This window comes from Pundamilia nyererei, unplaced genomic scaffold (assembly GCF_000239375.1).
Source record: "Pundamilia nyererei isolate P.nyererei 1_Seehausen unplaced genomic scaffold, PunNye1.0 scaffold00056, whole genome shotgun sequence".
NCBI lineage: Eukaryota > Metazoa > Chordata > Actinopteri > Cichliformes > Cichlidae > Pundamilia > Pundamilia nyererei.
In genome coordinates, this window is record NW_005187457.1 from 2,601,368 (window position 1) to 2,624,798 (window position 23,431).

General features: G+C 41.9%; 1 protein-coding gene across 2 annotated transcripts in view; it reads left to right on the forward strand.

Moving 5' to 3' along the window:
* Positions 1-23,431, forward strand: part of tle2b (TLE family member 2, transcriptional corepressor b) — a 73,101-nt gene that overhangs the window by 10,506 nt on the left and 39,164 nt on the right. For both annotated transcript variants that reach the window (XM_005734083.1, XM_013911120.1), the window contains exons 2-4: positions 1,344-1,441; positions 2,560-2,623; positions 19,733-19,777. In XM_005734083.1, the coding sequence (XP_005734140.1) occupies positions 1,344-1,441; positions 2,560-2,623; positions 19,733-19,777 (207 nt within the window). The remainder of the gene's footprint in view (positions 1-1,343; positions 1,442-2,559; positions 2,624-19,732; positions 19,778-23,431) is intronic.

Sequence of the window (23,431 nt, forward strand, 5' to 3'; positions counted from 1 at the left end):
GATAGTTGTGATACAGGCAGAAAAGATGTTGGCATTGAGTTATGCACCTGTAGGACAGCGGAAGACTTTAGCTCAGTTTACACTTCTGCGCGCCTGTGTTGCTCTGCAGTCTCCCTGACAAAATGCTACTTGGCGCTTCTCTTCAAGTTGATCCGTTTTCCTACAGTTGATTGGGAAAAATTGTGGCTGCAGGCTGCAACGACGTGACGTGCTGTTACTTTTATAGCAAGACGCACATCGGGTTACAACACAGGCTTTTGGGTTTTTGTGCAGCATAGATACAACACAGAAGCATAAATTCCCCTTTAGTCTCCAAACACTACAGGAATCTGGCTTCTGTCCTCAACTGCCATGCTCTTGGCTTTGGTGGGGGGGCTCATGGTCACAGCGGGGATTATTTGCAGCCTGGAAGCAGATGAGTTGTCCTTGTCAAAGGAATTTAAAGGGGATAGTGGTGAGACTGCACTCTGACAGGTCATAAGAAGTGCGAGCCTAGCAGACTGCCAGGTGCCTGCTGCTAGGCTCGCAGTGAGCGTCATAATACAGAAAAATTAATCAGTCTAAATTCGGAGGAAGTAGGAGAAGAATGGAAAAAAAACTGGTGTCTTCTTACATAAAAATGTCCTCCGAGGATTGACAGTGTCATTAAAAACACGCTCGTGCTCTTCCGCGTACTCCAGCCCCATCCCCAAACAAAACAACTTCTGCATCGAAAAACATCAACACTGGCCTCGTTTCTCAAACTTTGCGAAGACTATGGAGAAGCAGGGCTGCTGTCGAAAGCGTTTTAGACAGGCATGGAGGGCTGGTGGTGGGGGACCCTTGGGAGATGCTTGTTTTGTTGGGCCTTCTTTGGCTTTTAGCAGGTGAGAGACGATGCCGTGATTCCCTATAAGTTATTCATTTGATGTTTCCTCCCTTCTCAGCTCTTTGTAGGCTGGAATACATTAGCAGCCTGCCAGAGTGAAGAGGATGCTAATGTGGAAGCGAGGGAGAGCGAGAGGAGAGGAAGAAAGGATAGGGGGGCAGTGGAGAGAAGGAGGCAGAGTCATTAGAGGAGGTGGAGAACAGAGAGAGAGAGGACAAGGCTTTTATGATGTGTGGGAAGGGGAAGTGACCTTCCCTCTCACTTTCATCTTGGCTTTTTTTCCTCCTCGTGCATTGCTCCCTCACACACAAAAACACACAAACACACTTACAGTTTCTCGCACACACTCCAGTATGCAGGTTCACATGCACATTTACAGCAGTGCTTACAGTCTGCTCTCGAACAGGCACACACACATTCACACCTCTCTATCTGTTTTTCAACCACTCTTTGTTCTGTTTTCGCCCCTGTGCAGGTCCCCTTGCAACCTGGCCAGTCTTTCAAGTTCACAGTCCTGGAAACTCTGGACCGAATCAAGGAGGAATTCCAATTCCTCCAGGCTCAGTATCACAGGTACCCAAAACACATAACACAAATCCATTTGTGCATGCGTGCAGATACACAAATTTATTTAAAAACGTAAATATTGTTGGGAAACGAAACAAGCTTCCTGAAGAAGCTTGAAACCAGTAACGCTCTTCTAGTCTTAATATAGAAACAACAAATTGTAATTCAGTTCAAATAATAAAGATAGAATGGCTGCACATGTGTCCTTTAATCTTTATAAGGAAATATGGGATGCCTGTCAGAGCAAATTCTTTCTCTTTAGCTGTCTCTACATAAGTTTCAGTCTAATAGGCATCCGTTTACACTAATTTGGGGAGAAATATGCTATCATTGTGTCTGTCCGTATCAACCTTAACATGATATTAATAAGAAATAAATATATCACATCTAATTTTAAAATACTGCATTTTTTTTTCAACAGTATAACTGAGTTTCCAACATAAAAAAAGAAAGTTAGGTAATTCAGGTCTTTTATTTTTAACTGCTGGAGGTGACTGATCAGCTTATCACGGCTGGTTGACCTGAAATGACCTCAGCTAATAGAGATAAAGAGTTAGGTTAAAAAATAAAAGCCTCTTTCTCACACCTCAGCGGGCAGGTTGAACAGCCTGCTGTGATACATTAACAGTAATTCACTGCAGGGTGTGGTGGATCTGTGCAAAACACACACATATCTACAAAATCAAAGAGCATCACTAACGACTTTCATAATAATGACCCACTGGAACTTTCTTCGTTTAATCACTGTTGATTCGTTTTAAAACCACGCACTCTAAATATCTGTCACGTCTAGAAACAATAACAATAATAAAAATGCAGAGCAAATGTGCAGTTTAAGCAGAATTGAAAAAACGTTGCACTTGGTAGCACAGAATCGGACACCTTCCCACACACGTGGTGTTTCTGTGGTGAACAAGAATGAGAGACGCCCTTCTGGCTGTTGCTGCTATAAAGGTGAACATTTTCTGTGCTACTTTAAGCAGACCTTAGACCTTAAATAGTATTTTTTTGGCATGTATGGCATAGCAACCTAAACTATGTCCTGAGTCCTGTGTAAATTATTTCACTGGATTCAAGTAAACCATTTCATTCATGTGTTTGTGCTTTTTCTCACCCTCGTGCAGCCTGAAGCTGGAGTGTGAGAAGCTGGCCAGTGAGAAGACTGAGATGCAGAGGCACTACATCATGGTGAGTCCAGTCACATCTTTACCAAAGCTATATGTTAATTGACTAGTCTGACCAGGGCTCTCGGCTCTCTGAGAGGAGTCTGCTGGGTTAAAATCAAATAGATGGTATATATCGAGGGAAGTATCTTAAATATCAATAACAGCAGAACACGCTTGCACATTTGCACAATAGAGTCTTTGCTATCGAGAGTTTTTCTCACACGCCGTTTATCTCGCTCTCTCATACCTGCCTCCGTATCTCTCGCCATATTTTATTCCTCATTCAGACCTTTTATATTGTCTTTTTCTTTGGCTCTTCTTTTTCTCTGTTTTCTCCCGTGTGCTAACAGCCTGAGCTCCTCGTGTCGGTGTGTCTGCGCGACTAAAGGCTCACATGTATCGTAAGCCTTCGTCTGTGGTACAAAACCCACACAGAGCCGACCAGAATACGATATGCACCATCTGCTAAGCTGCTCGCATTTCATAAACCTGGGAGAGCAGGCAGGATCAGGGCCGTAAGCTAGATAGACACACAGATGGAGAGACATAAAGAGGGAGAGAGAGAGAAGAGAAGCAGACTGGCAGATAGACTGACAAAAGAGAGAGAAAGGTAGAGAGAGAGAGAGCACTAAACAGGCAAACTGGCAGACAGACAGATGGATGTAGATGGCCACAGACAGGCAGGAGATCAGCAGATAAACACACACCCACACCCACACAGACACCCACCCACACACAGGATGTACAGGGTACTCGTTCATTCATCCATACTTGCACACGACCTTGTTCCTCTGTCCTTACGAGGACCTGATACAAGTGCATGCCAAATGCTGTAACACATGCATTTCTCCAAATAAAACAAAATTCCTTTTTTTTAAAAATAAAAGAGCATAAGAACACTCTCTAGCAGTTGCTATTCTTATTACGTACAGTAGTTTGGTAAGGCCTGACAGCCTCTGGTCGCTAAGGAAATAGTGTAATTCCTGACCAGCTGGAGAGGTGTTGTTAGGGGTTGCTAGCTGTCGCTAGGTTAAATTAGTCGCAGAGACTGCGCTACATATAAATGGTAAATGGCCTGTATTTGTATAGCGCTTTTACTAGTCCCCCCTAGGGACCCCAAAGCGCTTTACACACCCAGTCATCCACACATTCACACACTGGTGGAGGCAAGCTACAGTTGTAGCCACAGCTGCCCTGGGGCAGACTAAAAAGACTAAAAACCTCCATGCAAGTGCTTTGGTCGTAAGCACAACGAAACAACCTGTAGAGTGCATGGAAGATGAAAACTAGTCTGCAAACTGGAAATGAAAGTAAAAGGAGAAGAAAATGCGCCATTGTTCAGCTCACTGCACTTGGGTGGCCTACTGCTGTGACCCAGTCCAGTGTCTCCTAATAGTTCTTTCAGCTAATATAGCATGTTTGGACAATTGTGTGATTGAAGTCACTGAAACTGTTTTAACGCATGCACTGCAACCCTGAACATTTCTGGGCGATACGTGAGAGCACAACTGTCTCGTGCTGTTGGATCAGACGTAAGCCAGTCAACCTGTGAGCCAGAGTCTGCGTGATGTCATTTTGTACCGATGTGCAAATAACACAGATAGTAGTACAGTGTTCCCCTCCTGCACGCACCATCCAGGCTGCTGCCAAATGACACAGAATACTTCCAGTTGTGCCAGCGCGTCTGAAGCAGGCTATATCCTGCTGTGAGAAAGAACAACTGTGGAAAATAGCCAACCTCATTATCTCAAAATTGGCTTGAGTTCATGTGTGAAAATGTCTTGAGATAACACGCTGATTGTACAATTCTTTTGTCTAACAAATATTTTAGTTTCACGAGAAGAAGACTGAGTGTTTCACCAGCAGATTTGCATGTTGCTCAGGTCGCTCACTCAGGTTATAATGACATCTTTAAAACGACTGGAACAGAAATCCGCTGTGCTGCTTGCAATCTAAGTGGCTGTTCAGCAAAAGGTATGCAAGCTCATATTAAAGTTATTTATTATTCACTTATTCTGATTTACAATTGAGTTATAACAGAATTTCTGATTTCACTTAATTGTATTTCCATGATTTGTCACTTACTCCCAATACGGGAGCCTTTTCATTACATTTTAAAGTTATTGCATTTTCTGGCAGCTGCATAAACACTATAAAACTTTAAATTAATGGCATACTGCATATCAATAAATTCAAGCAACTGGATGACGAAATGCTGATTGAGGATTCCAAACAACACAAAAGCATGTGCATTAAAGATGAAAGGTTGTCAAACTGACCTCATTATAAAGTTTTTAATGTGCTTCTCATTATAAAAATCAAGAAGATGCATGCGCACATAAATATGGTGCGGTACAATGTGGACAACTTGAGCAATTCAGGCACTCCCCATTTTAGCTTCACACATTTACTGTGGGGAAGAAAAAGCTTAGATAAACATCCGTCTTCCCCAGTGTAAATCTTCACCACCCTTTCTTATACAATAGGGGCAGCGGCATGCCAGAACAGATACATTTCCATGTCTTTCAATAGTCAGCGGGATTTAATCGAACTTGTGCATATCATATGTCACAACCTCTGTGACCGCTGTGGATGGAGGAGGAATGACACACAGTATCCGCTGCTGTGTGTTTAAACACGGGGCTTTAACGGCTGCCTTTTGCAGGAGGTCAGGGAGCTGCAGATGCTGATGACATACCCATATAGGTTAGCATAGCAGAGCGTTAGCACCGCAGGCTATAATATTTGAACAAGGGCTCACTGTATTGTAGTGGATGGCTAACGCAGTGTAATGCTACTTCATAGGCATGGCTCAGAAATGAGAGGGAGGGAAAGAGGGAGAGAAAATGAGAGAGAGAAGAAAGAGAGGCTCAAAGGGAAAGATAGCTTGAGAGAAAAAAAGGCTCAGAGAGTGTCAGACAGAAAAAAAAAACAGGGAGCTGCTGAGGGAGGAAGGGATACAAAAGGAGGCAGAGATAAAGAGAATAAAAGAGGAGAGGGAGAGAGACGAGAGAGAAAGAGTGTGAAAAAAAGCTGAAAAGGAATGAGAGAGAAGAAATGAGAAAGAGGGATACCAGGGGACGGAAAGATGGAGACTGAGGAAAAAGATGCTGCGAAGGGATGAAATGGACAGAAAGGGAGAGAGAGAAAAAGAGTATGCAACACAGAGTGCGAGAGAAAGAGATAGCGATGTGTTTGTGTGTGTGGTTGGGGGGGGCGTGAAATGAGAGGGCGAGAGAGATGGAGAAGGAGAGAGAGGGTGCACGCACAGACACGTAAATAATGTGAAGCAACAACGGACTCGCTGCGCCCACAGAGGAGATAACCCAGAAGGCTATATTTAGCTCGTTAGGCCTGTCATCCACACTGAGGCCTGTTTCCACAGGCTGGGGCTCTGCGCACCATGCTGCACTGCTCCTGCCTTTACTATTCATCAGTTTTAAGCTCTTTAAATACCAGGGTGAGGGGTTGGAAAGTAGGAAGGTAGTTACACATAACTGGAGCGCGTGTAAGTTCTTGTAAACTGTAAAAGCTTTACATTCGAGATGACATGACAGTTAAGAAACATATACTTTGTGCCTAAAGGTGGGAGGTCTGGGTGTCTCTTTGGCATCAGAAAGCCTGCTGCTTGTTTCATACAGGCAGTCACTTTAGAGCGGTTAAAAAAAGTATACTGGTTAAAAAAAGACATGCAAGTTGAAATACGCTTCAGTCTTTATTTTAAATTGCTTTCCTAGTAAACCATTTTAGTAAACCTCAAAAATATTCTGTGAGTACTTTTTGGTTCCCGTTGATTTGGTTTTAGAATCAGTCAGTCGGTAATTTGTTTCCTGAACACGAACGAACCACATCAGAAATGTTTCCGTTTACTGCATTCTCAAGCCAATAGTCTCACACCACAAAAAAGATGAAAATAATAGTGTTTGCACAACACGCCATCATGCCACGATTGAGTCAACCCAGGTCGGGCTGTTGCTGCGTGCTCGCATGTCCGTGGGAGCGCCATCTCTGATCTGATTGTTCTTGGCTCTACCTGCACTTGTCCCATTTTCGGAGCAGCATCTTGCTCTGCGGTCGTTTCAGCAGGACAGCGCCCACCCACAAAGTACCAAAATAGCTTGCGTAGCCAGACTTCAGTCCTGATATGTATCTTATTGAGCATGCCTGGGACATGCTGGGCTGACATGTTCATCAGAGGCAGCAACGATGCAACGTACAGCTACAGGCGGCACTCACTGAGGAATGCAGAGCAATTCCTCAACAGCAGATGCGGATACTTGAGAAGTTCATGCGCAGATGGGTGACTGCTTGTATCACATCCAGGGGGGCATACCTCGTATCAAACATCTTGCACATATAAATTTTTCTAGTGGTGGTCTATAAAATGTATTTACATTACTTTTTTTGCCTGCTATAATGTCTTTACCCAGCATGTGGTGGCGTTGCTTGATCAGCCATTCCTCTGGTAACTTCTCAGCACTGCAGCATTTGTGCATTTATCACAAATGAACCGGTGTTATGATTTTTGCTTTGGGACATGTTGAAAACAGGTGTTAACTGAGCTGCCAGTACAACCACGTTACAGCTGGTGTACGAAATTACATTTGAAGGACAGTTTTTTTATGTGGAAAACCACAAATAACTCCTTTATTCTTGTAAACACGAATTCTTTTATTCAGTTTAATCACAGTGTGGTTGAGAATTGCAGGTTTTACAAATCACATTTCTTTGTATTAATCATCTTTAGGCTAATGATAATTGCTAAATGGAGGTAATAGTGCTGAGAAATACTAATTGACTAATAGCAATAGACTGGAAATGCCCCGTGTTCATTAAACTATTTGAGAGAATGAGGCACAAACAAATCAACACGAAAAATAAACTGAAGTTAGAAAGTAGCTGTAGTGTGTGTGTGTACACAGAAGGTGCAAGTCTCACTGTGCTGCTAGCTCTCTCCTTATGGCATTAAACTTTTGGGGAGATGCTTTTTCCACACATTTACCACTTTAATTCTATAGTTGGCAACGGGTACGTTTTACACATTTCACGCTTCAAGAGATGATGCCATAACCCCCTCAAATTGCTCCTGTTTGTGGCGTGTTGCCGCAGTAAAATAACACAGCCAGGTTTGGATGTAGTATATTTCTATGTTTGGCAGAGCGAGTCTCTGTAGCTCTTTGGATGGGATATATGTTTTATGTTGGCTAAGCTACTGGGCCGGCTCACTGGCAACGTGCACACACACACATGCGCACACACAGACAAACATCAAGACGTGCACATTAAGTGTCTGTGGGAGTCTTGCTCTTATCCGGCAGTTGCATTTATAATTCATGGCTCTCAGATTTCACTGCTCTCCTGGAATTCCACTGTGTATTTTTAAATAAGGTTACATTGTAGCCCTGGTTAATCAGCGGGCGTAGACATGTCGGTCACATGCTCGCACGGTGCGCAAGCGAGACTTCCACCTGAAGAGCTGCGTTCGCCCAACGTGGCCTGAGGTTGGATCTCGCAAAGAACAGATGAAAGGGCGCGAGGCTCAGAGGAATTTGAAAGGAAAGGAGTGATAAAGTTGTTTTCTTGCGTCATAAAACTTCCAAAGTCACCTACGGTTGAACCTCTTGTTTTAACCTCTCCTCTCTCTCCTTCCTTCATGGCTCTAGGCAACATGAGGGTAAGAGAGTGGGATGCTTGTGGGCCTAAGATTGGAAAAAACTCCTTGATGATGATTTTATGGCTGAAAGTTTTACAGACAGTTCTAAGTCAGTTTTGCCCTCGTCTTCTCCATTTTCTTTTCTTTGTAGGAGTTAATGCCTTCAGAAGCCTTTTTTTTTCTGCACAGAGAATTGCCTTTGCTGCAGCTCTCCTCTCATCTCTACTGTCAAACACAAGACAAAACTCTTACAGAGGGGTGGACTGCCCAGCCCCTTTAATATAGAGTTTAAAAAAGACATGTCTACTGGAGGGTGACAGCTCGCAGTTGGGAATCACATTAGGTGGCCTCTCCATCACTGCGTTTGTGTCTGTGTGTGTGTAAGTGAGGTACAGTGGAGCTGCAGGGGTCTAGGGTTAATGAAGAGCCATGCTGCTGGCAAGAGACAAAATATTGTTGCATTACGTTTCATGATAAAAAACAATCGCAGGATGAAGCGCTTGGTATGAAATTATATATTTTATAATTGTGTTTTCCCTTCCTGTACGAGGGGACTGCGAACAATAGCGCTGTCATCATTTCAAGCTACCGTTGAAACATAAAGCGATGATTTTAACAAATTCAGTGTCAAACAGCAAGTGGAGACTCGGGATTCGAAGCCAAAGCATTCGTTTCATAATTCAAGAAGCCTAAAAATTAGACTGAACATGGCAAATACTGTAGTCACTACAAATTTTACACAGGCGATTCTTAATGCAGATATCTAATCAGCCAATCACACGGCAGCAACTTGATGCATTTAAAGCATGTAGACCTCGTCAAGATGTTCTGCTGACGTTCAAACGGAGCATCAGAATGAGGAAGAAAGTTGATTTATGTGGCTTTGAATGTGGCTTTATAGTCGTGTCGGAGTTTACAGAGACTGGTTTGAAAAAGAGAAAATATCCAGTGAGTGGCAGCTCAAAAAGCCGTGTTGAGAATGAGCGTTTCGAGCTGACAATACGGCAACAGTAACTCAAATAACTGCTTGTTACATCTAAGGTATGCAGAAAAGCATCTGAGGGTACACTTTGCATGGGCTCACCAAAACTGGACAACAGAAGGTCTTGATTTCTTTGAATGGTAGGGTCAGAATTAGTGTAAACAACATGAAAGCGTGGCTCCATGCTGCCTTGTATCAACAGTTTAGTCTGCCGCTGGTGGTGTAACGATGTGGTGATTTTTTATTTTAGCTAACCGTGTCCCTGTTGGTACCAACTGAGGATCATTTAAGTGCCACAGCTTAGCTGAGTACTCTAACTGATCAAATCCGTGCCTTTATTACCAAAAGGGAAGTGTAACCATCTTCTGATTGCTGCTTCCAGCAGGATTACTGTCAAAAAGCTCAAACAAAACCAGTTTCTTGAACATGACAGTGAGTTCACTGCGCTCAAATGTCCTCCTCAGTAACCAGATCGCAATCCAGTAGAGCACCTTTGGGATGTGGTGAAACAGGAGATTCCCATCGTGGATGTGCAGCTGACAGCAGCTGTGTGATGATATCATGTCAATAAGTACCAAAAATCTGAGGAGTGTTTACATCATCTTGTTGAATCCGTGCCACAAAGAGCTGAGATCGTTTTAAAGGCAAAATAGGGTCAAACCCAGTACGAGCAAGGAGTAACTAAGAATAACGTGACCAGTGATTATAGCTTACTGCTTTAGTGCATGCTAAGCTTTTGTGGACAATAATGCAACAGTGAAAGACGTGGTTACTCATATTATATCCTCAATAGGCCTTGTTTGATGTTACACACCTGCTTTTTGTGAAACTGATCAACAAGTCTGACAGTATCAACAGATAACTTCAAAACGAAGCTAAGCCTCCTCTAGTGGCTGTAGGCTAGCATTACACCTCCTGCTGTTTTATGGCAACTTTTTGAAAAGCTTTTACTGCAGAAGTTTGCATTTTAAGGATTAGTTGGCACATCAAAACTTAGAAACATCATGCTACTCAATTTTCCAATTTAAAACGATTAAAAGAAAACTGAGGTAGAAAAAACCCACTGGTTGGTCACAGTAGTAAATAAGTAACATTTAATACTATTGGTATTTCATTTCTTACATAATTTATTACCTAGAAAGCTTACATTAATGGGGTTTCTTTTAGAATCATGGTGTGTATCAGGCTTTTCATGCTTTTGCTCATGTTTTGTCTCATGCAGTCATTTTCTGGAGCATTGTGAGGATGTGTTTGTGCATGGTTTCTCTGTCTTAGTTTGTGTGCATGTGTGTGTGCAAGTATATATCTGTGTGCATTGTCCGTTCAGCCCCTCAGGCAGGGACTATGTGTGTGTTAGTGTGTGTGTGTGTGTGGATTAATGCAGTGCTCTCAGCCTCTTACTCCACTCCCAGCTCATCTGTCTGATTCAGGATGACACACTGTGTTCTCTTCAGCAACATTACAGTCACAGACTGCTTAGGAAAGGGGGGCGGTGGAGGATGTAGAGAAAAGGAAGGAGGGCGTATAGAAGCAATGAGAGAGAGATGGGGACAGTGAGATAGATAGAAAAAGGGGTGAATAAAACTGAGATGAAAGAGAAATATGAGAAAGAGGCCACAAGGGCATTGGCAGAGAGAGAGAGAGGGAGGGGAAAAAACAGAGCAAGGACACTGCTGAAGAGAGAGGGACGGAGAGAAACCCAGAAAAGGAAGAAAGTGCAGATTTTTCTACACGAGGATGATGGAGGAAAAGAGAAATGACAAGAATCAGTTGGAAGTAAAAAAAATAAAAGTGATGTGTGATAGGAGGAAGGCACAGGGCAGAACCCGAAAAGGGATCGGACCGTGCTAAGCTAAATGTTGCCCCACCATCCACGAGTGGGAGTTGGCCAGGCAGGGATTTAAGCATGGCCAGATGTAGGGAAGGATTGAGTCCGTTTTAAGAATCTTAAACCTGTCTGAACTGTCTGGAGCGAAGTAAACAAACAAGATAGGAGTATTCATAAAGACCGAGCGAGTCTCTGTTGCAGAACATACTGTACACATGTGTTTAAGGATAGAAACCCCTGAAATTCAAGGTCAGTTATCCGGCTGTTGTTGTGACTCTCTTTCTCTGATGAAACTGGCTGCAAGAGAAGCTGCAATGAAACTGGATGTCGGCTGTGACTGATTTAGTCGTCACCCGCTGACAGGACTCAACAGAAAGTCAGCGTCTGCTAACATAACCTCCGATGTGGGTTAGCACAGCGTGCTAATAAATGTTTTAACATTGGCGGTATGTGTGTGTGTCCAAGTGCGTGTGCGTGGGCGGGCAGATGAAAGAGACAAGCTCGCCCGAGAGACATCGGTGAACAATGCTTTTGTTAAGGCTTTTTCACACACACACACACACACACACACATGCACACACTTACACCATGCTCGAGTAAAAGCATGCCTGTAAGCTACACACAGACTGTATGAATACAAACATGCTGTACAGCATTACACACACACACACACACATGAATGTCCCATTTAGATAAATCACCTTGGATTAGACCCACTTCCTAAAGCTCATTTTAAAGTCTGCCAGCGTTCTTTGCAGAATGCATAGAGGAGATAGAGGGGAAGAGAGAGAGAGAGAGTCTGGCACTGTTGTCTGACACTCTCTCAGCACCATGAGGGTGGAGGGAGGGAGGGCGGCCAGAGTGGGGGAACGAAAGAGCAAACACTCCCTGAAGAATGGAAGAGTGGAAAGGAGGAGGGAAACACAAGAGCGAGGGAAGAAAGAAGCAGACAGAGGGAGAGCATTTCATTGAGAGAAATGCAGGAATGCTTTTTGTCTGTTTGTGCCCCGATGATGACAGTGCAGTCCGTATGTTATTAGCAGGAGATGGATGCTAGATATGAAGTGTGTTCAGAAGAGTGGGATGTTACAGTTCGATCAGATAAACAAGAATTACACTGCTACCTCATTTATCTAAAGTAACCCGCCTGCTGAACTGACATAATGAGCCGAAAAGCAAGCAGAAAATGAAGGAGTGATAATGGAGTGAGTGAGATGTAGACTCAACATGAGTATACAAGTATTTCCTCTCTCCCTCTCTCTCTGTTTTTGTCTTCTTCTTTTTATGTTTGGCTACACTGGGAATTGAAAACATTTTAAGGCTTCGCAGATTTTATTCTCCTCAGCTGTATGGGTGAAAAGCTTCACTTTAAGGAAAAAAGAAAAATTGCACACAAGTCAAAGAATTAAGATTTTGCTTTCTTTTCGAAAGGATAAAAAAAGACTTCAGATTTGTAGAAAAGTAAAAGTTTGCAGATGCAACTAAGTGTTTAATTAAATTAAACTTGCTCCAGTCTGTTAATTCATTCCTGTTCAGTTTACTTCCAGTAGAGGTCAGTTTGCATATTAAATCAAGCCAGTATCTTAGAAGCAAAGTTGCCTTTCCATTCACAAAGAAAATACTTTCATGGAATATTATTAAATTTACTCAGTCTGTGCCAAAACTAATATATATAAAAGATGGATGTAGCCACTGTGAAGTCACTTACGGGTTAGCGAAATCCTGGCTCAAAGCCTCGGGCCGAGCAATTTGGCTGTCGACACCTTGGTGTTTTGACACCGGACGTGACGAGTGAGGAGAGGATCTGACTGAGAAGCCGCGGCGCTACAATCGGAGGTGTAATGGCCGTTAGAAAGAGTGCAGATTTCTTTGTTTGCACACATTATGCTGCTAAAATCAATCGCTTAATTCCGAGATAATAAAATTGCATGTTAATACAGTATTTATCAAATTTTGGCTTCAAAACAAAATGAAGCAAAAAATAAAAACAACCCCGTTTGTTACCCAAACTATTCTGCAAACAATAATTATGTATTATTGTTCACATTACCTTGGGGGGTTGATGACAATTTCGCTTTTACCGAGGTGAACTTGTTGTTTTGTGTTAGTGTTGCTAATGGATTGCACCTGTGTTGTCCGTTTTTCATGTTTTGTGCATGCGTGTCTATAATTTTGCGAACGCACAAGAGCACATTTAGGTTAATGCAGCCATGGACACCGATAACAATGTCTGCATCACATAAGATGCTCTCATTAAATGTCATTTGGCGATGGATTCACTTTAATCTAAGAGCGCTGTGAATGCCTCTGTGGCTATGTGCTCATGCCAATTTCAGTCTGTTCTAAAAATAGAAAATATACATAACCCAAGTAGATTAGTCTCACTTTCCCAAGCTCTCTGTTTGTGTCCTTACAGTTCCCATCATCTTCAGATGAAGCTTCACTGTCTGTTACAAATACACACACCACAGTACACGTGCGCACTTCTCTGTCTCTGCTCGCTGGGTGGGCAGTGCTGGGTGTTCTTGGTAAGTGATGTCAGCCAGTTGGCTTAATGCCCCTCTGCCAGGCTTAACATACCACACACATACACAAACACACATGCTCATCCAGCGCATGTGCCTTGCACTGTGTGCGACACACACACACACACACACATGCCCACAGAGCCTGCATACACCATAGATCTTACACTGAGTGCTGAATGAGATTGCAGTGGCACAACAGAGGGATTATATAAGGCAGAAGAGCAGGCATCAGTGGGTGTAATTGGAGGTTGGAGGGGCAAGCAGTTAAGAGGAGATGAACTTATTAAAAACAGAACTACAACAGACAAAACATACTGTAGTACAACAATTTCAACTGTTCAGACAGAAGCGTTATTAGTCATATTGTGCAGTCATAGTGCAGCTGTTATCCCCGCCTACTGTAGGGGACCGTGTGGTGCATCTGTTACTACTGGAGTGCATATGCACAATGCAGTCCCACGTTGTGATATAATTTTCCATCTTCAGTTCTACAGACTATAGTTAAACATATTTGCGAAGTGGTTGACTTTAGTATTATCAAAACAAAGACATTAATAGTGGTCTGTACTGTAAGTGCCAATCACGTTCGTTTTAAATCAAACTCAGCTTTTAACTGCTTCAACAGACCAGGCTCCCATAGGGTGCTGTCGCTGCCGCTCTGCAGAGATCGCACAAAGAGTACAATAGTCACTTCACTGCTGTCTGGCCAACTCCCACTGGACAACTGTTACTACATTTCAGGCTCCTCTTTTGTGCCTCTTCAAAGGAAACCCTGGCTGAGACAAGTTTTGGACCAGTCATTTTACAGTTTAAAGAGCCTATTTCTATTTGGAGCAAGTTACCAGTGTAAATCAGCGATGCTCTAAAAGATACGCTGGCTTGTGGCTTGTGTCCCATTCAGCTCTTAGCTTCTTATCATCTCTTGGTGTTTAAAATCCTGCAGATTTCTATGTGTGGGAATTCCTGTTTTATTTTCTTTATACTGACTTAGATTTAAGTCCTAGTAGTTTATATTTGGCATGCACACCATACTGAATAATTATTTGCTGCTTACGGAGGTTTTCCTTCCCCTGTACTCGTTCCTAAAATGTTTAAAGGTAATCCGTGTGTTCATGTCTTTTCTAATGAGCCAGGAGTGGTAGAAACATTTTAAACAGTGCACTCAAAGTATGAAAAAAGTCAAAGAAACCCTGTAAGACCCAAACACCCTGCAAAATTCTGATTTTTTTGGAACTGAGATGTTTACTAACCCTTATAACAAAATCCATAATTTTTGTTTTTGCTATATCATGTTGTGTATGATATATTTATTACATCGCATTTGATACATTGGGTGTTTTTGGCAACGTTTTGTTAACAACAATGTTAATTTTAGACAAAAAAAAAGAGTTTTGTCCATAACAAGTATTGATCATGTTGCTGAGATAGAGGTCTCAGAAACTCATGTATCAAATATGATACAAAGGGCATTATTTGTGGGGTCAGATATCCTTATAGGGCAGCACGGTGGTGTGCAGTTAGTGGGATCGGGTAAATGGATAGTTGTAGATTGCCCGTATGTGTGAATCTTTGTGCTAGCCTGGCGACAGGCTAACGATCTGTTCAGGGTGTACCCCGCCTCTTGCACTGTAGTAGCTGAGATAGGCTTCAGGTTTTGAAAGTTTTAGCCACTTTTCCTACAAATCAATAAAAAGTTGAAAAAATTTATGCTTTCCTGGTTAGTTTTGGGCACCAAAACAACCCTAATTTAGGAAAAGATCATGGTGTGGTTTAAAATAGACCTTTTGGTTCCTCAAGTGACGAGTCTCATCCCTACAGTATGCCCCCAGCAACTGCCTTTATTATAAAAATACTACATTTTAAACCGTGGACCAAAATAGCTATTACACGTTTTGCTTTTGGTCTCATGCAAGCTAAAAAACATATTAATGAGAATGTGAGCAATCACAGTTGCTCATACCCTGTAATACTGCAAAAAGAAATTTTAGGCTGTGGCTTTTCTCAGTGTGTCTGATTTTCATGTGGATGTTAAAGCACCAACCGGTCCTAACCTGCGATGAACACAGGGGGCAGAAATCCTCTGTCAGCCAAAAGCACAAATAGCGATACTTACAGATACCTACAGGGATACAGTACATAGATCCAAAAACAACTGCACATACATTTATGCAAATAAAGCCAAAACACTGACAGGAAAAATCAGTATCCATAATAAGAAAAGTACCAAATGTGATATTCTGGATCATGCAATATAGTGAGTGATCAAATATACACATTAAAAAGCTATAAATGCATATAAAAAGCAATCCATTAGATGACCCTACATAACTAAATTGTTTATCATAGGGCCTGTGGTAAGACATAAAGACCTCTTAATGAGCACAACAATAATTCCTCATTTCATCCCGGAAGATATACTATTTGCACAGGATGTATCCCGCAGGCCAAATTTCTGCTTTGTGCTGTTCCACTGCAGGATTTTGCTTCTGCCCAGTTTTATCTGTAACTTTTTCTTGATCTCAGTTCTCCCGCTAGTGGAAAAGCTGCAGGTTAGCTTGATTTCAAAGTTTTAAATGTGAGAGAGTTTATCGAGCTCTGAACTTTCCCTGTCATTAAAGGCTCATTTTTAATGTCCGTTAGCTGTGGCTGTCTTTATTTATTTTTTCCACTTTACTGTAGGCCGTTTGCACATGGGTACCCTGCCTTTTGCATAACGTACAACTGTACAATCAGCTACTTCGTATAAGTCCAGACTAGAGTGTCCTTGCAAAGGTCGGCTGCTGAAGTGATCTGGCAAGGTTGTATTCAAATATAGGAGCCCCAGTTGTAGCACTCAGCTATTTGTGTAATGAGAAAAATGTTGATTACTATTTTTTTTTGTAAAAGAGGAAGATGTAAGAGAGGAGGGAAGGAAAGAGTAATGACAGGTAGTGAGGCTGATGGCAGCGATGGAGGGAGAATTAATAAAGAGAGACAGACAGGAATCGAGTTAAAACGATGGGATGAGCTGAGGGGAGGTATAATGATGGAGAAGAGAGAAGCTGAGGAGAGATGGAGAGAGGGGGAGAACAAAGAGAGATGTCACATGTCCTTTATGTTGAGAGGGGCTGGAAAGGGAGACACCTTCATGCAAAGACCTACTCACATGTGTTTGTGTGCATTTGCTTTCAGCAAAGTTTGTTTGCAGTTTCACAGGTGAACGCGATCGCAAGATTGCATCTGCTTTTGTGCACATGACTTCTTTTTCTTTCTTTCCTTTTTTTTGGCCAGAAATGGAAAGAATAGAGAACTAAATACACAGCAGAGGTGAGCTCGACAGAGGGAGAGAAAGGAGAAAATGTAGATATAGCACTCAACAAGGACGAGAGCGGACAAAATACACAAAGCAAGGGAGCCAAGTAGAAAATGGCAATAGAGCGCGAGAGCATGAAGCGGGGCGAGAACATAAAGGAGAGGGATGATTGATAGAAATTACTAAAAGGGGGAAAGAAAGGCTAAGAGAGTGTAAGGGACGGAAACAAAAATGATACGGCAGATAGATAAAACAAGGGGGGAGGGATAAAAGAGTGTAATGGGGAGAGGGAAAGAAGGTCAGAGAAATGAACGAAAAGGATAATTGGCCAGAAAAACAGAAAAGGCTTTGGCAGCTGAGAGCGAGAGAGGATGCAAGGGAGGAAGAAGGTGACAAAGGAGAGACGGGACAAAAGGGTGACAACAGAGGGAGTCAGGTTTGGTCGTGGTGGGGCACAAAGATGACTTATGGTGATCTCGACTCCTGCAGTTTAAAAAAAAAATCCATTTCAACCTCTTTCTAAGATGTTTTACAGTAATGATGTCACTCTGTCTGCCATCGTTCCTGGCAAGCCAGTAATAATTCATACAGCCACTAGAGGCCCTGATGGGTAAATTGTACTGATGTGCCAATGTGATTTTCTATGCCTTGATTAAGGACGATCTGTCAACTCACAGTGGGGTCTTTTCCCCAAATAATAGCTATATTTTATGGAATGGAATCACTTTTATATAAATGAAAAGGTAAATTCTTTATTTATAAAGGTGGCCACTCATTTCTGAACTAGAGCAAAAATACCAAGAATTTCACACATGCACAGACGAAAAGCTTAATGACGGAAATACTGACACACCGAAGCAGCAAAATGTGCCACAGCATGTCACTACCTGAGGGGAAAACCAGGGAAACTGTACCGAGCTTCTTCAAAAGTCCTCCTTTTGCTTTTGATCTTTAGTCGTTCTTGCAGTACGCTAGTATGTAACCCTGCAATATTGTAAATATATTGTAGTAATGCAAAAACTGCTTGCTTTTTAAAACACTGTTCTTATTCTTCTTTACATTTTCCGAGTACGTAATTTGAATTCGAGATGGATAGGTGAGTCCATGGGTAGAGACAGATAAAGGCAAAGATACAGAGTTCAGTAAAATGAGACAGGAAATAGAAAAATACACTGAAATGGAGAGTGAAAGAACATCTGACAGCTAGGAAAAAAAGGGAAGGGAATAAGTAGAGAGCAGCATGAGAGAAAAGATGGACTGACAACCCCTTAAAAGATAGAGATTGGAGTGAGAGGGAGGGACCGAATGAGGCGGGGAATAAATGGAGAGAAGAGAGAGCGATCGAGTGAAAATGAGCAAGAGAATACCGAGAGTGGGGGGGAAGAGAGAGAGCCGTGTCTCACTCTCATCAGTCAGAGCGTTGCTCATCCACCGGCAGAGGATGCCTTTGTCACCATGACGGATCCTCGCTGTCTGTGCGCCGCTCGCCGCCAACACCATTACAGAACATTACTGATGTACACACAGAAACACACAGAGGAGAGAGAGACATATTTAGGAAGGGAACACATGCAGTGGTGATAGCACACGGCATTTAATAAGAAGAGGCGCAGGTATTGTGTCAAACATACAAAGGAACACAAAACATACTCACTCAGGACAGGAGCCTGACATGCGCTGGTATTGATATGTTGTGTTATTGACCTCTTTAGATCTTGTTTTGATGTGATATGTGCACATTATGCACAGCACGGCTACAGCTGATAATAGTTTCTATGGTAGTCGGTCTGTTAGTTAAATAATAAGTCATTTAGTCCAGAAAAGGGAGTAAAACGATGCAATAATTATTTGCATATAAATGCAGAAGACACAAGTTATTTAATCATTAAAATATTGCAAATGATTGACAGTCAGCTGAATCCATCATTAATCAGTTCGATAGCTTAAGCTTTTAGCTGGATAATGACATCTGATTGGAGGCGTTACATCTTGTGTCCCACATCAAGGGAAGCAGTGACGCTTTGCGGGCTCCTGTTTTTCTCTGTTAAAAAAGGGCCTTTGAAATGAGCAAAAAGCAGGAAGAAGGCGTACATTCATTTTTTTTTCTCGTGGCCACACTGTCTGCATTTACACCTCACCTGTGTGCTCACAATACCAGCTTCTAGATGTGGTTTGGCCAAGGTTGTAGCAATCCAGTTGCATTGTGTTGTGCGTGCATTTACGCCATGCATTGCCAGATGTTTTTTACTTAAAATACCCGGACAGATATTTCATGGTAATCCAAGGTGTGGAAAGAGATTTTGTGCCTGTAGAGTATTTGACACACAGACTATACACACACCGAGCACAATATGTTCACAGTAAGCATTCACAGAGTCTTATTATTTGGATACAACGCATAGCTGTTCGTGCGCATAAAACCAACATCCACACAAACGGTGAGAGAAAACAACATGCAGTTAACACTCACAAGCACACTCATAATGTCATGCTCATTTGGCAGCTGTGCACAAATAGTCAAACTGTTAAAAGGAAGAAACCCTGACACATGCACAACACGCGCGCACATACAAATGCTCGTGTAACACTCAGACAAAAATATCTAATTTCCTCCATGTAGACAGACACGCACTTGTTGTGCATCCCATGTGCGCTCTTCATCTTTTCCATCTTTTGGCGCGCTCGTTTTCTTTCTGTCGTTAAAACCGCAGTGACAAACAGCAGCATATGCGGCTGTGCCGAGCAACAGCTGTTCAATGGGAGATTTTGTGTAAGAATGAATGTTAACGTGGGCTGTGAATAAAATGCTAACAAAGCTCCGTGTGTCTCTGTGTGTGTGTCTCCGCAGTACTATGAGATGTCCTACGGTCTCAACATTGAGATGCACAAGCAGGTAAGAAACTCTGCATGTAGTATGATTGGATTTCTTCCAACCTCCATGTTGTTGCTGTGTGTTTGGTTGCCATGCATATGTGTACAGTGTAATGTGGCTGGGTTTAAACTGTATTTTCTTGCGACCTCTATGTATGCAAACAAATAGGACACTTATTGGTTAAATGTATGGTTGTAATGCTGGTTAATGCATACCACCACCACCACCACTTCAAAATGTACTTTGCATATAAATACACACAAATCTTTCTCTTGACTGAATTTTTGCATGATATTAGTATTCTGATAATGTATATATTTGGAAGGCATTTGGGTATTTTGTGGTTAGGAGTGTGTTCACACATCTTGGTTAATTTGTTCCCGTATTTTAAATGATTTTGTGCACACGCTTTGGTTTATTCGTGTGCTTGTAAATGGAGAGCCTGCACAGCAGATTAGCCTTTCTCCCCAAAGCATTAGGTGAACTCTGCCTGCTACTTAGTACAGAGTTGTTAAAATACAAGCACCGTCTGTTTCCTAGAGTAGTAAAGCACACAGCAAGCTACAGTCAAGTGTTTGTGAAGTGATTATGCTGACGCTACTCTGACTGAAGATATCGGACATTTTTGTATTATCTCGGGGCTCTTTGCAGATGGTCCACGTAAATTTGTCCTGCTGGGGTCGCACGTAGAAATTTCAATAAGCCTCATCCAGCTGACCTACTGTCAGAGTCAGTTTGCAAAAAACACCCAAACCAAGCGAAACCTTTTATCCATTTATCTTCTTCTCCTACTACTATTATTGCTCTTTAAAACTGCAATGAAAGCAATAACTAAATATATGTAGCTCCCAGCTGTGTTTCTGTAGATAGGTTATGAATAAGAAAATTTAGCTGGGTATCATTTATAAGGCATATGATGTTAGTTATGCTCTTCCTTGTGTTTTAACTCCACAAAGGACTATAATGGTGCAGCACGGTTATAGAAAACCCAGCTGCTGGATTCAGACTGGCTGCAGTAGAAGGAGTGAAATATGCATTAATAAAGTTCAATAATTTGATTAAGAGTTCAAATACTCCACGGCCATGTTGGAGTTTAATTTCAGAACCTCACAGCTGCTCTGTCACTAGTAAATGAGTAAAAAGTGGCCTTGAAAGATTTTTCGCTCTATGGTTACTGACAGGCTCCATAGACGGAGTGATCCCAGTTTTTCCTCCTCATTTATGAAGACTAATAATCAGCCCAAACGTAGCAAGTTGTTTCAAAAGGCTGAAATTTTAGTAAAGGTCACTGCCCAACATTTCAGTTTGGAGCTGCAGCGATTCATCGAGTAAGTTAATAACTTAAAAATTTTGCTTTGATACTTTAAAACCGCGACTCTGCAGCGCTCAGTTCTCACTGTGTAACAGTTTAACGTGTCTGTCTGCACACACAGTGTTTACACACAAGGCTGATATCAGGGGTCCTACTATCACTGCAGTATGCAGGGGTGAGCCTGAAGGGGGGCATGGGGTGTACTACACCATGTTTATTTTAAGGCTTTAGTAACATTACTTTTGCACATGTAGTTAATATAAAATATAGGAAACACATACACATGAACATACACCAACTCTACGTATAAATATTGTCAGTATTTTATTTTATGGCTTTGTGTCGGTCCTATGTATAACTATTCTATTTAACATCACTGTACTTGTGATTGTTTATTTATTTTTGCGTTTTTAAAAAAAGTTTTCTTTAAAAAAAGATTTTAATATGGCAATTAAATACAACGAGAGAGTTTAGTATTTGTGGACAGATGTTGGACACATTGCAGTTTCTCAAATGAAAACCAGTGAGTGCTTCGTTTTTTCCTCTTTGACTAACTAATAACTAGTATCGCTCATGAATAAGACAAAAGTATTTTATGAGATCACTTGATTCATTGGAAAATTGATGGAATACTCAATATACCTGTGCATGCATCAAAAGCAAGCGCTGCAATCTCTGTATGAATGAAAAAGTCATCGGTTATCTCAAAATTAGGATAACCTAAGAATGTGTATTTGTGTGCATGTTTTGCTTGGTCATTATAAAGTAAAACAAAGAATAATGTGTGCAAATGAAAGAAGATATAATTACTCGTGAGAGACAGCTGACCGGCACAAAACGGTGACCTTAGCAATGATGAATGTATGTTATACAAAACTGGTATTGACAGATTGAAGACAGGTGACACTAGCTCAATAAGGATTAGCTATAATCTGCAGCATGTGATATGATCAGGGTGTAAAAATCATTCCCCATGGTTCTCCTACGGCACTGTAAAGAATACCATGTAGAGAGTAGTAAAGGAAGGTCGGTGTAAATTGTGCAGCGTTTCCACTTGTCCTTGCTGAGACTGGGTGTTCCTGTATGAAGACGTGTCTAATGAGCAGTGTGTGCTCTCAGGAGCCAGTGACTGCTTGAATTCCCACACTTGCTGCTAATTTGCTGTCTGTGTCACGTTACAGGAGAGAACAACAGTCAAACCGCACGTAGAAAGACGTGCAGACAGTGAGATAAATGTCTTGGCAGACGGACAGACGTTGAGACCTGAAAGCTGTTTTTTTTCTCCGTGTTGATAGAATTATTATCCGTGATTATCCACCTTAAAGACATTTCCTTTAAGAAGCCTGCATTTTCCCCCCACCTCCCTCTCTGTATATCTATCAATCTATCTGCGTCATGCTAACTCTCTCCCTCGCTCTCTGACTTAGACACTGTCATGGAAGAAAAGACAAGAGGGGTTTATTATTTTCACGTTTCACAATGGGCTCTCAACCTGCCTGTTATAGCCTTTCAGAAGGAAGCTCATTGTTTGAAATAATCTCCAAAACGCCTTTAAATGAAAGCCTCTGCACTTCAACCTCGTAATCATCGTGTCATTTAGCCATCAAGGCAATTATAGCGCAAAGACATCCAACAATGGCTCCACATGTCGAGTACTGTGTACATATGTGCTCCAAATCCTCTGCTGGGTGTCGTTAGCAAAGAGAAAACACATGTTTAGGGGCAAACGGGGCATATGTATCGATTGATCTGAATCAGCTGTATTAATTTGAGTCGAGATCTTTGTGTAAAGCATCCATCAAAAACACTGCATCGCATTCTGTTGTTGCACTAGAACTTCCTCTTAAATCACGTTGTGAGCGAACAGAGTGCAGCACAATACGTCTCTTTCCTTTGGTGAAGTAAGGATGCGTTGTGGATTGCCTCTTATGTTGTAGTGTTTTTGAAAACTACAGTTATACTTCAGCAGCCTATTCAGTGTTTGCGGTAGGTGAGACTGCCCATCGTCACCTCGCTGAAAGTTCATCAGCTTGGTTCCTGTTTTCTTGTAGATTTTTTTAGGCCTACAGTCTGCATATCAGATACATACTTAGATTAGTGATATTTAAGACATTATGTAACATGCTTGTGAGGCACCTTCATGCTAATTCAAATCCAGCCTCCACATCTTCATTAAAAATCATTATTCTGGTCTGCTATCATACATTATCTGTTTTTCCAGTGCACAATTTCTGCTTTCAAATATAAAAAGTTTAATGGATGCACTGGGGGCAATTTGAGGTTAAGTCTCTTTCCCAAGTACGCTCTAACATGCATAGTCTTCCAAAATTTAGCATATTTCTTTCTACCCTTCCTCAGCCTTA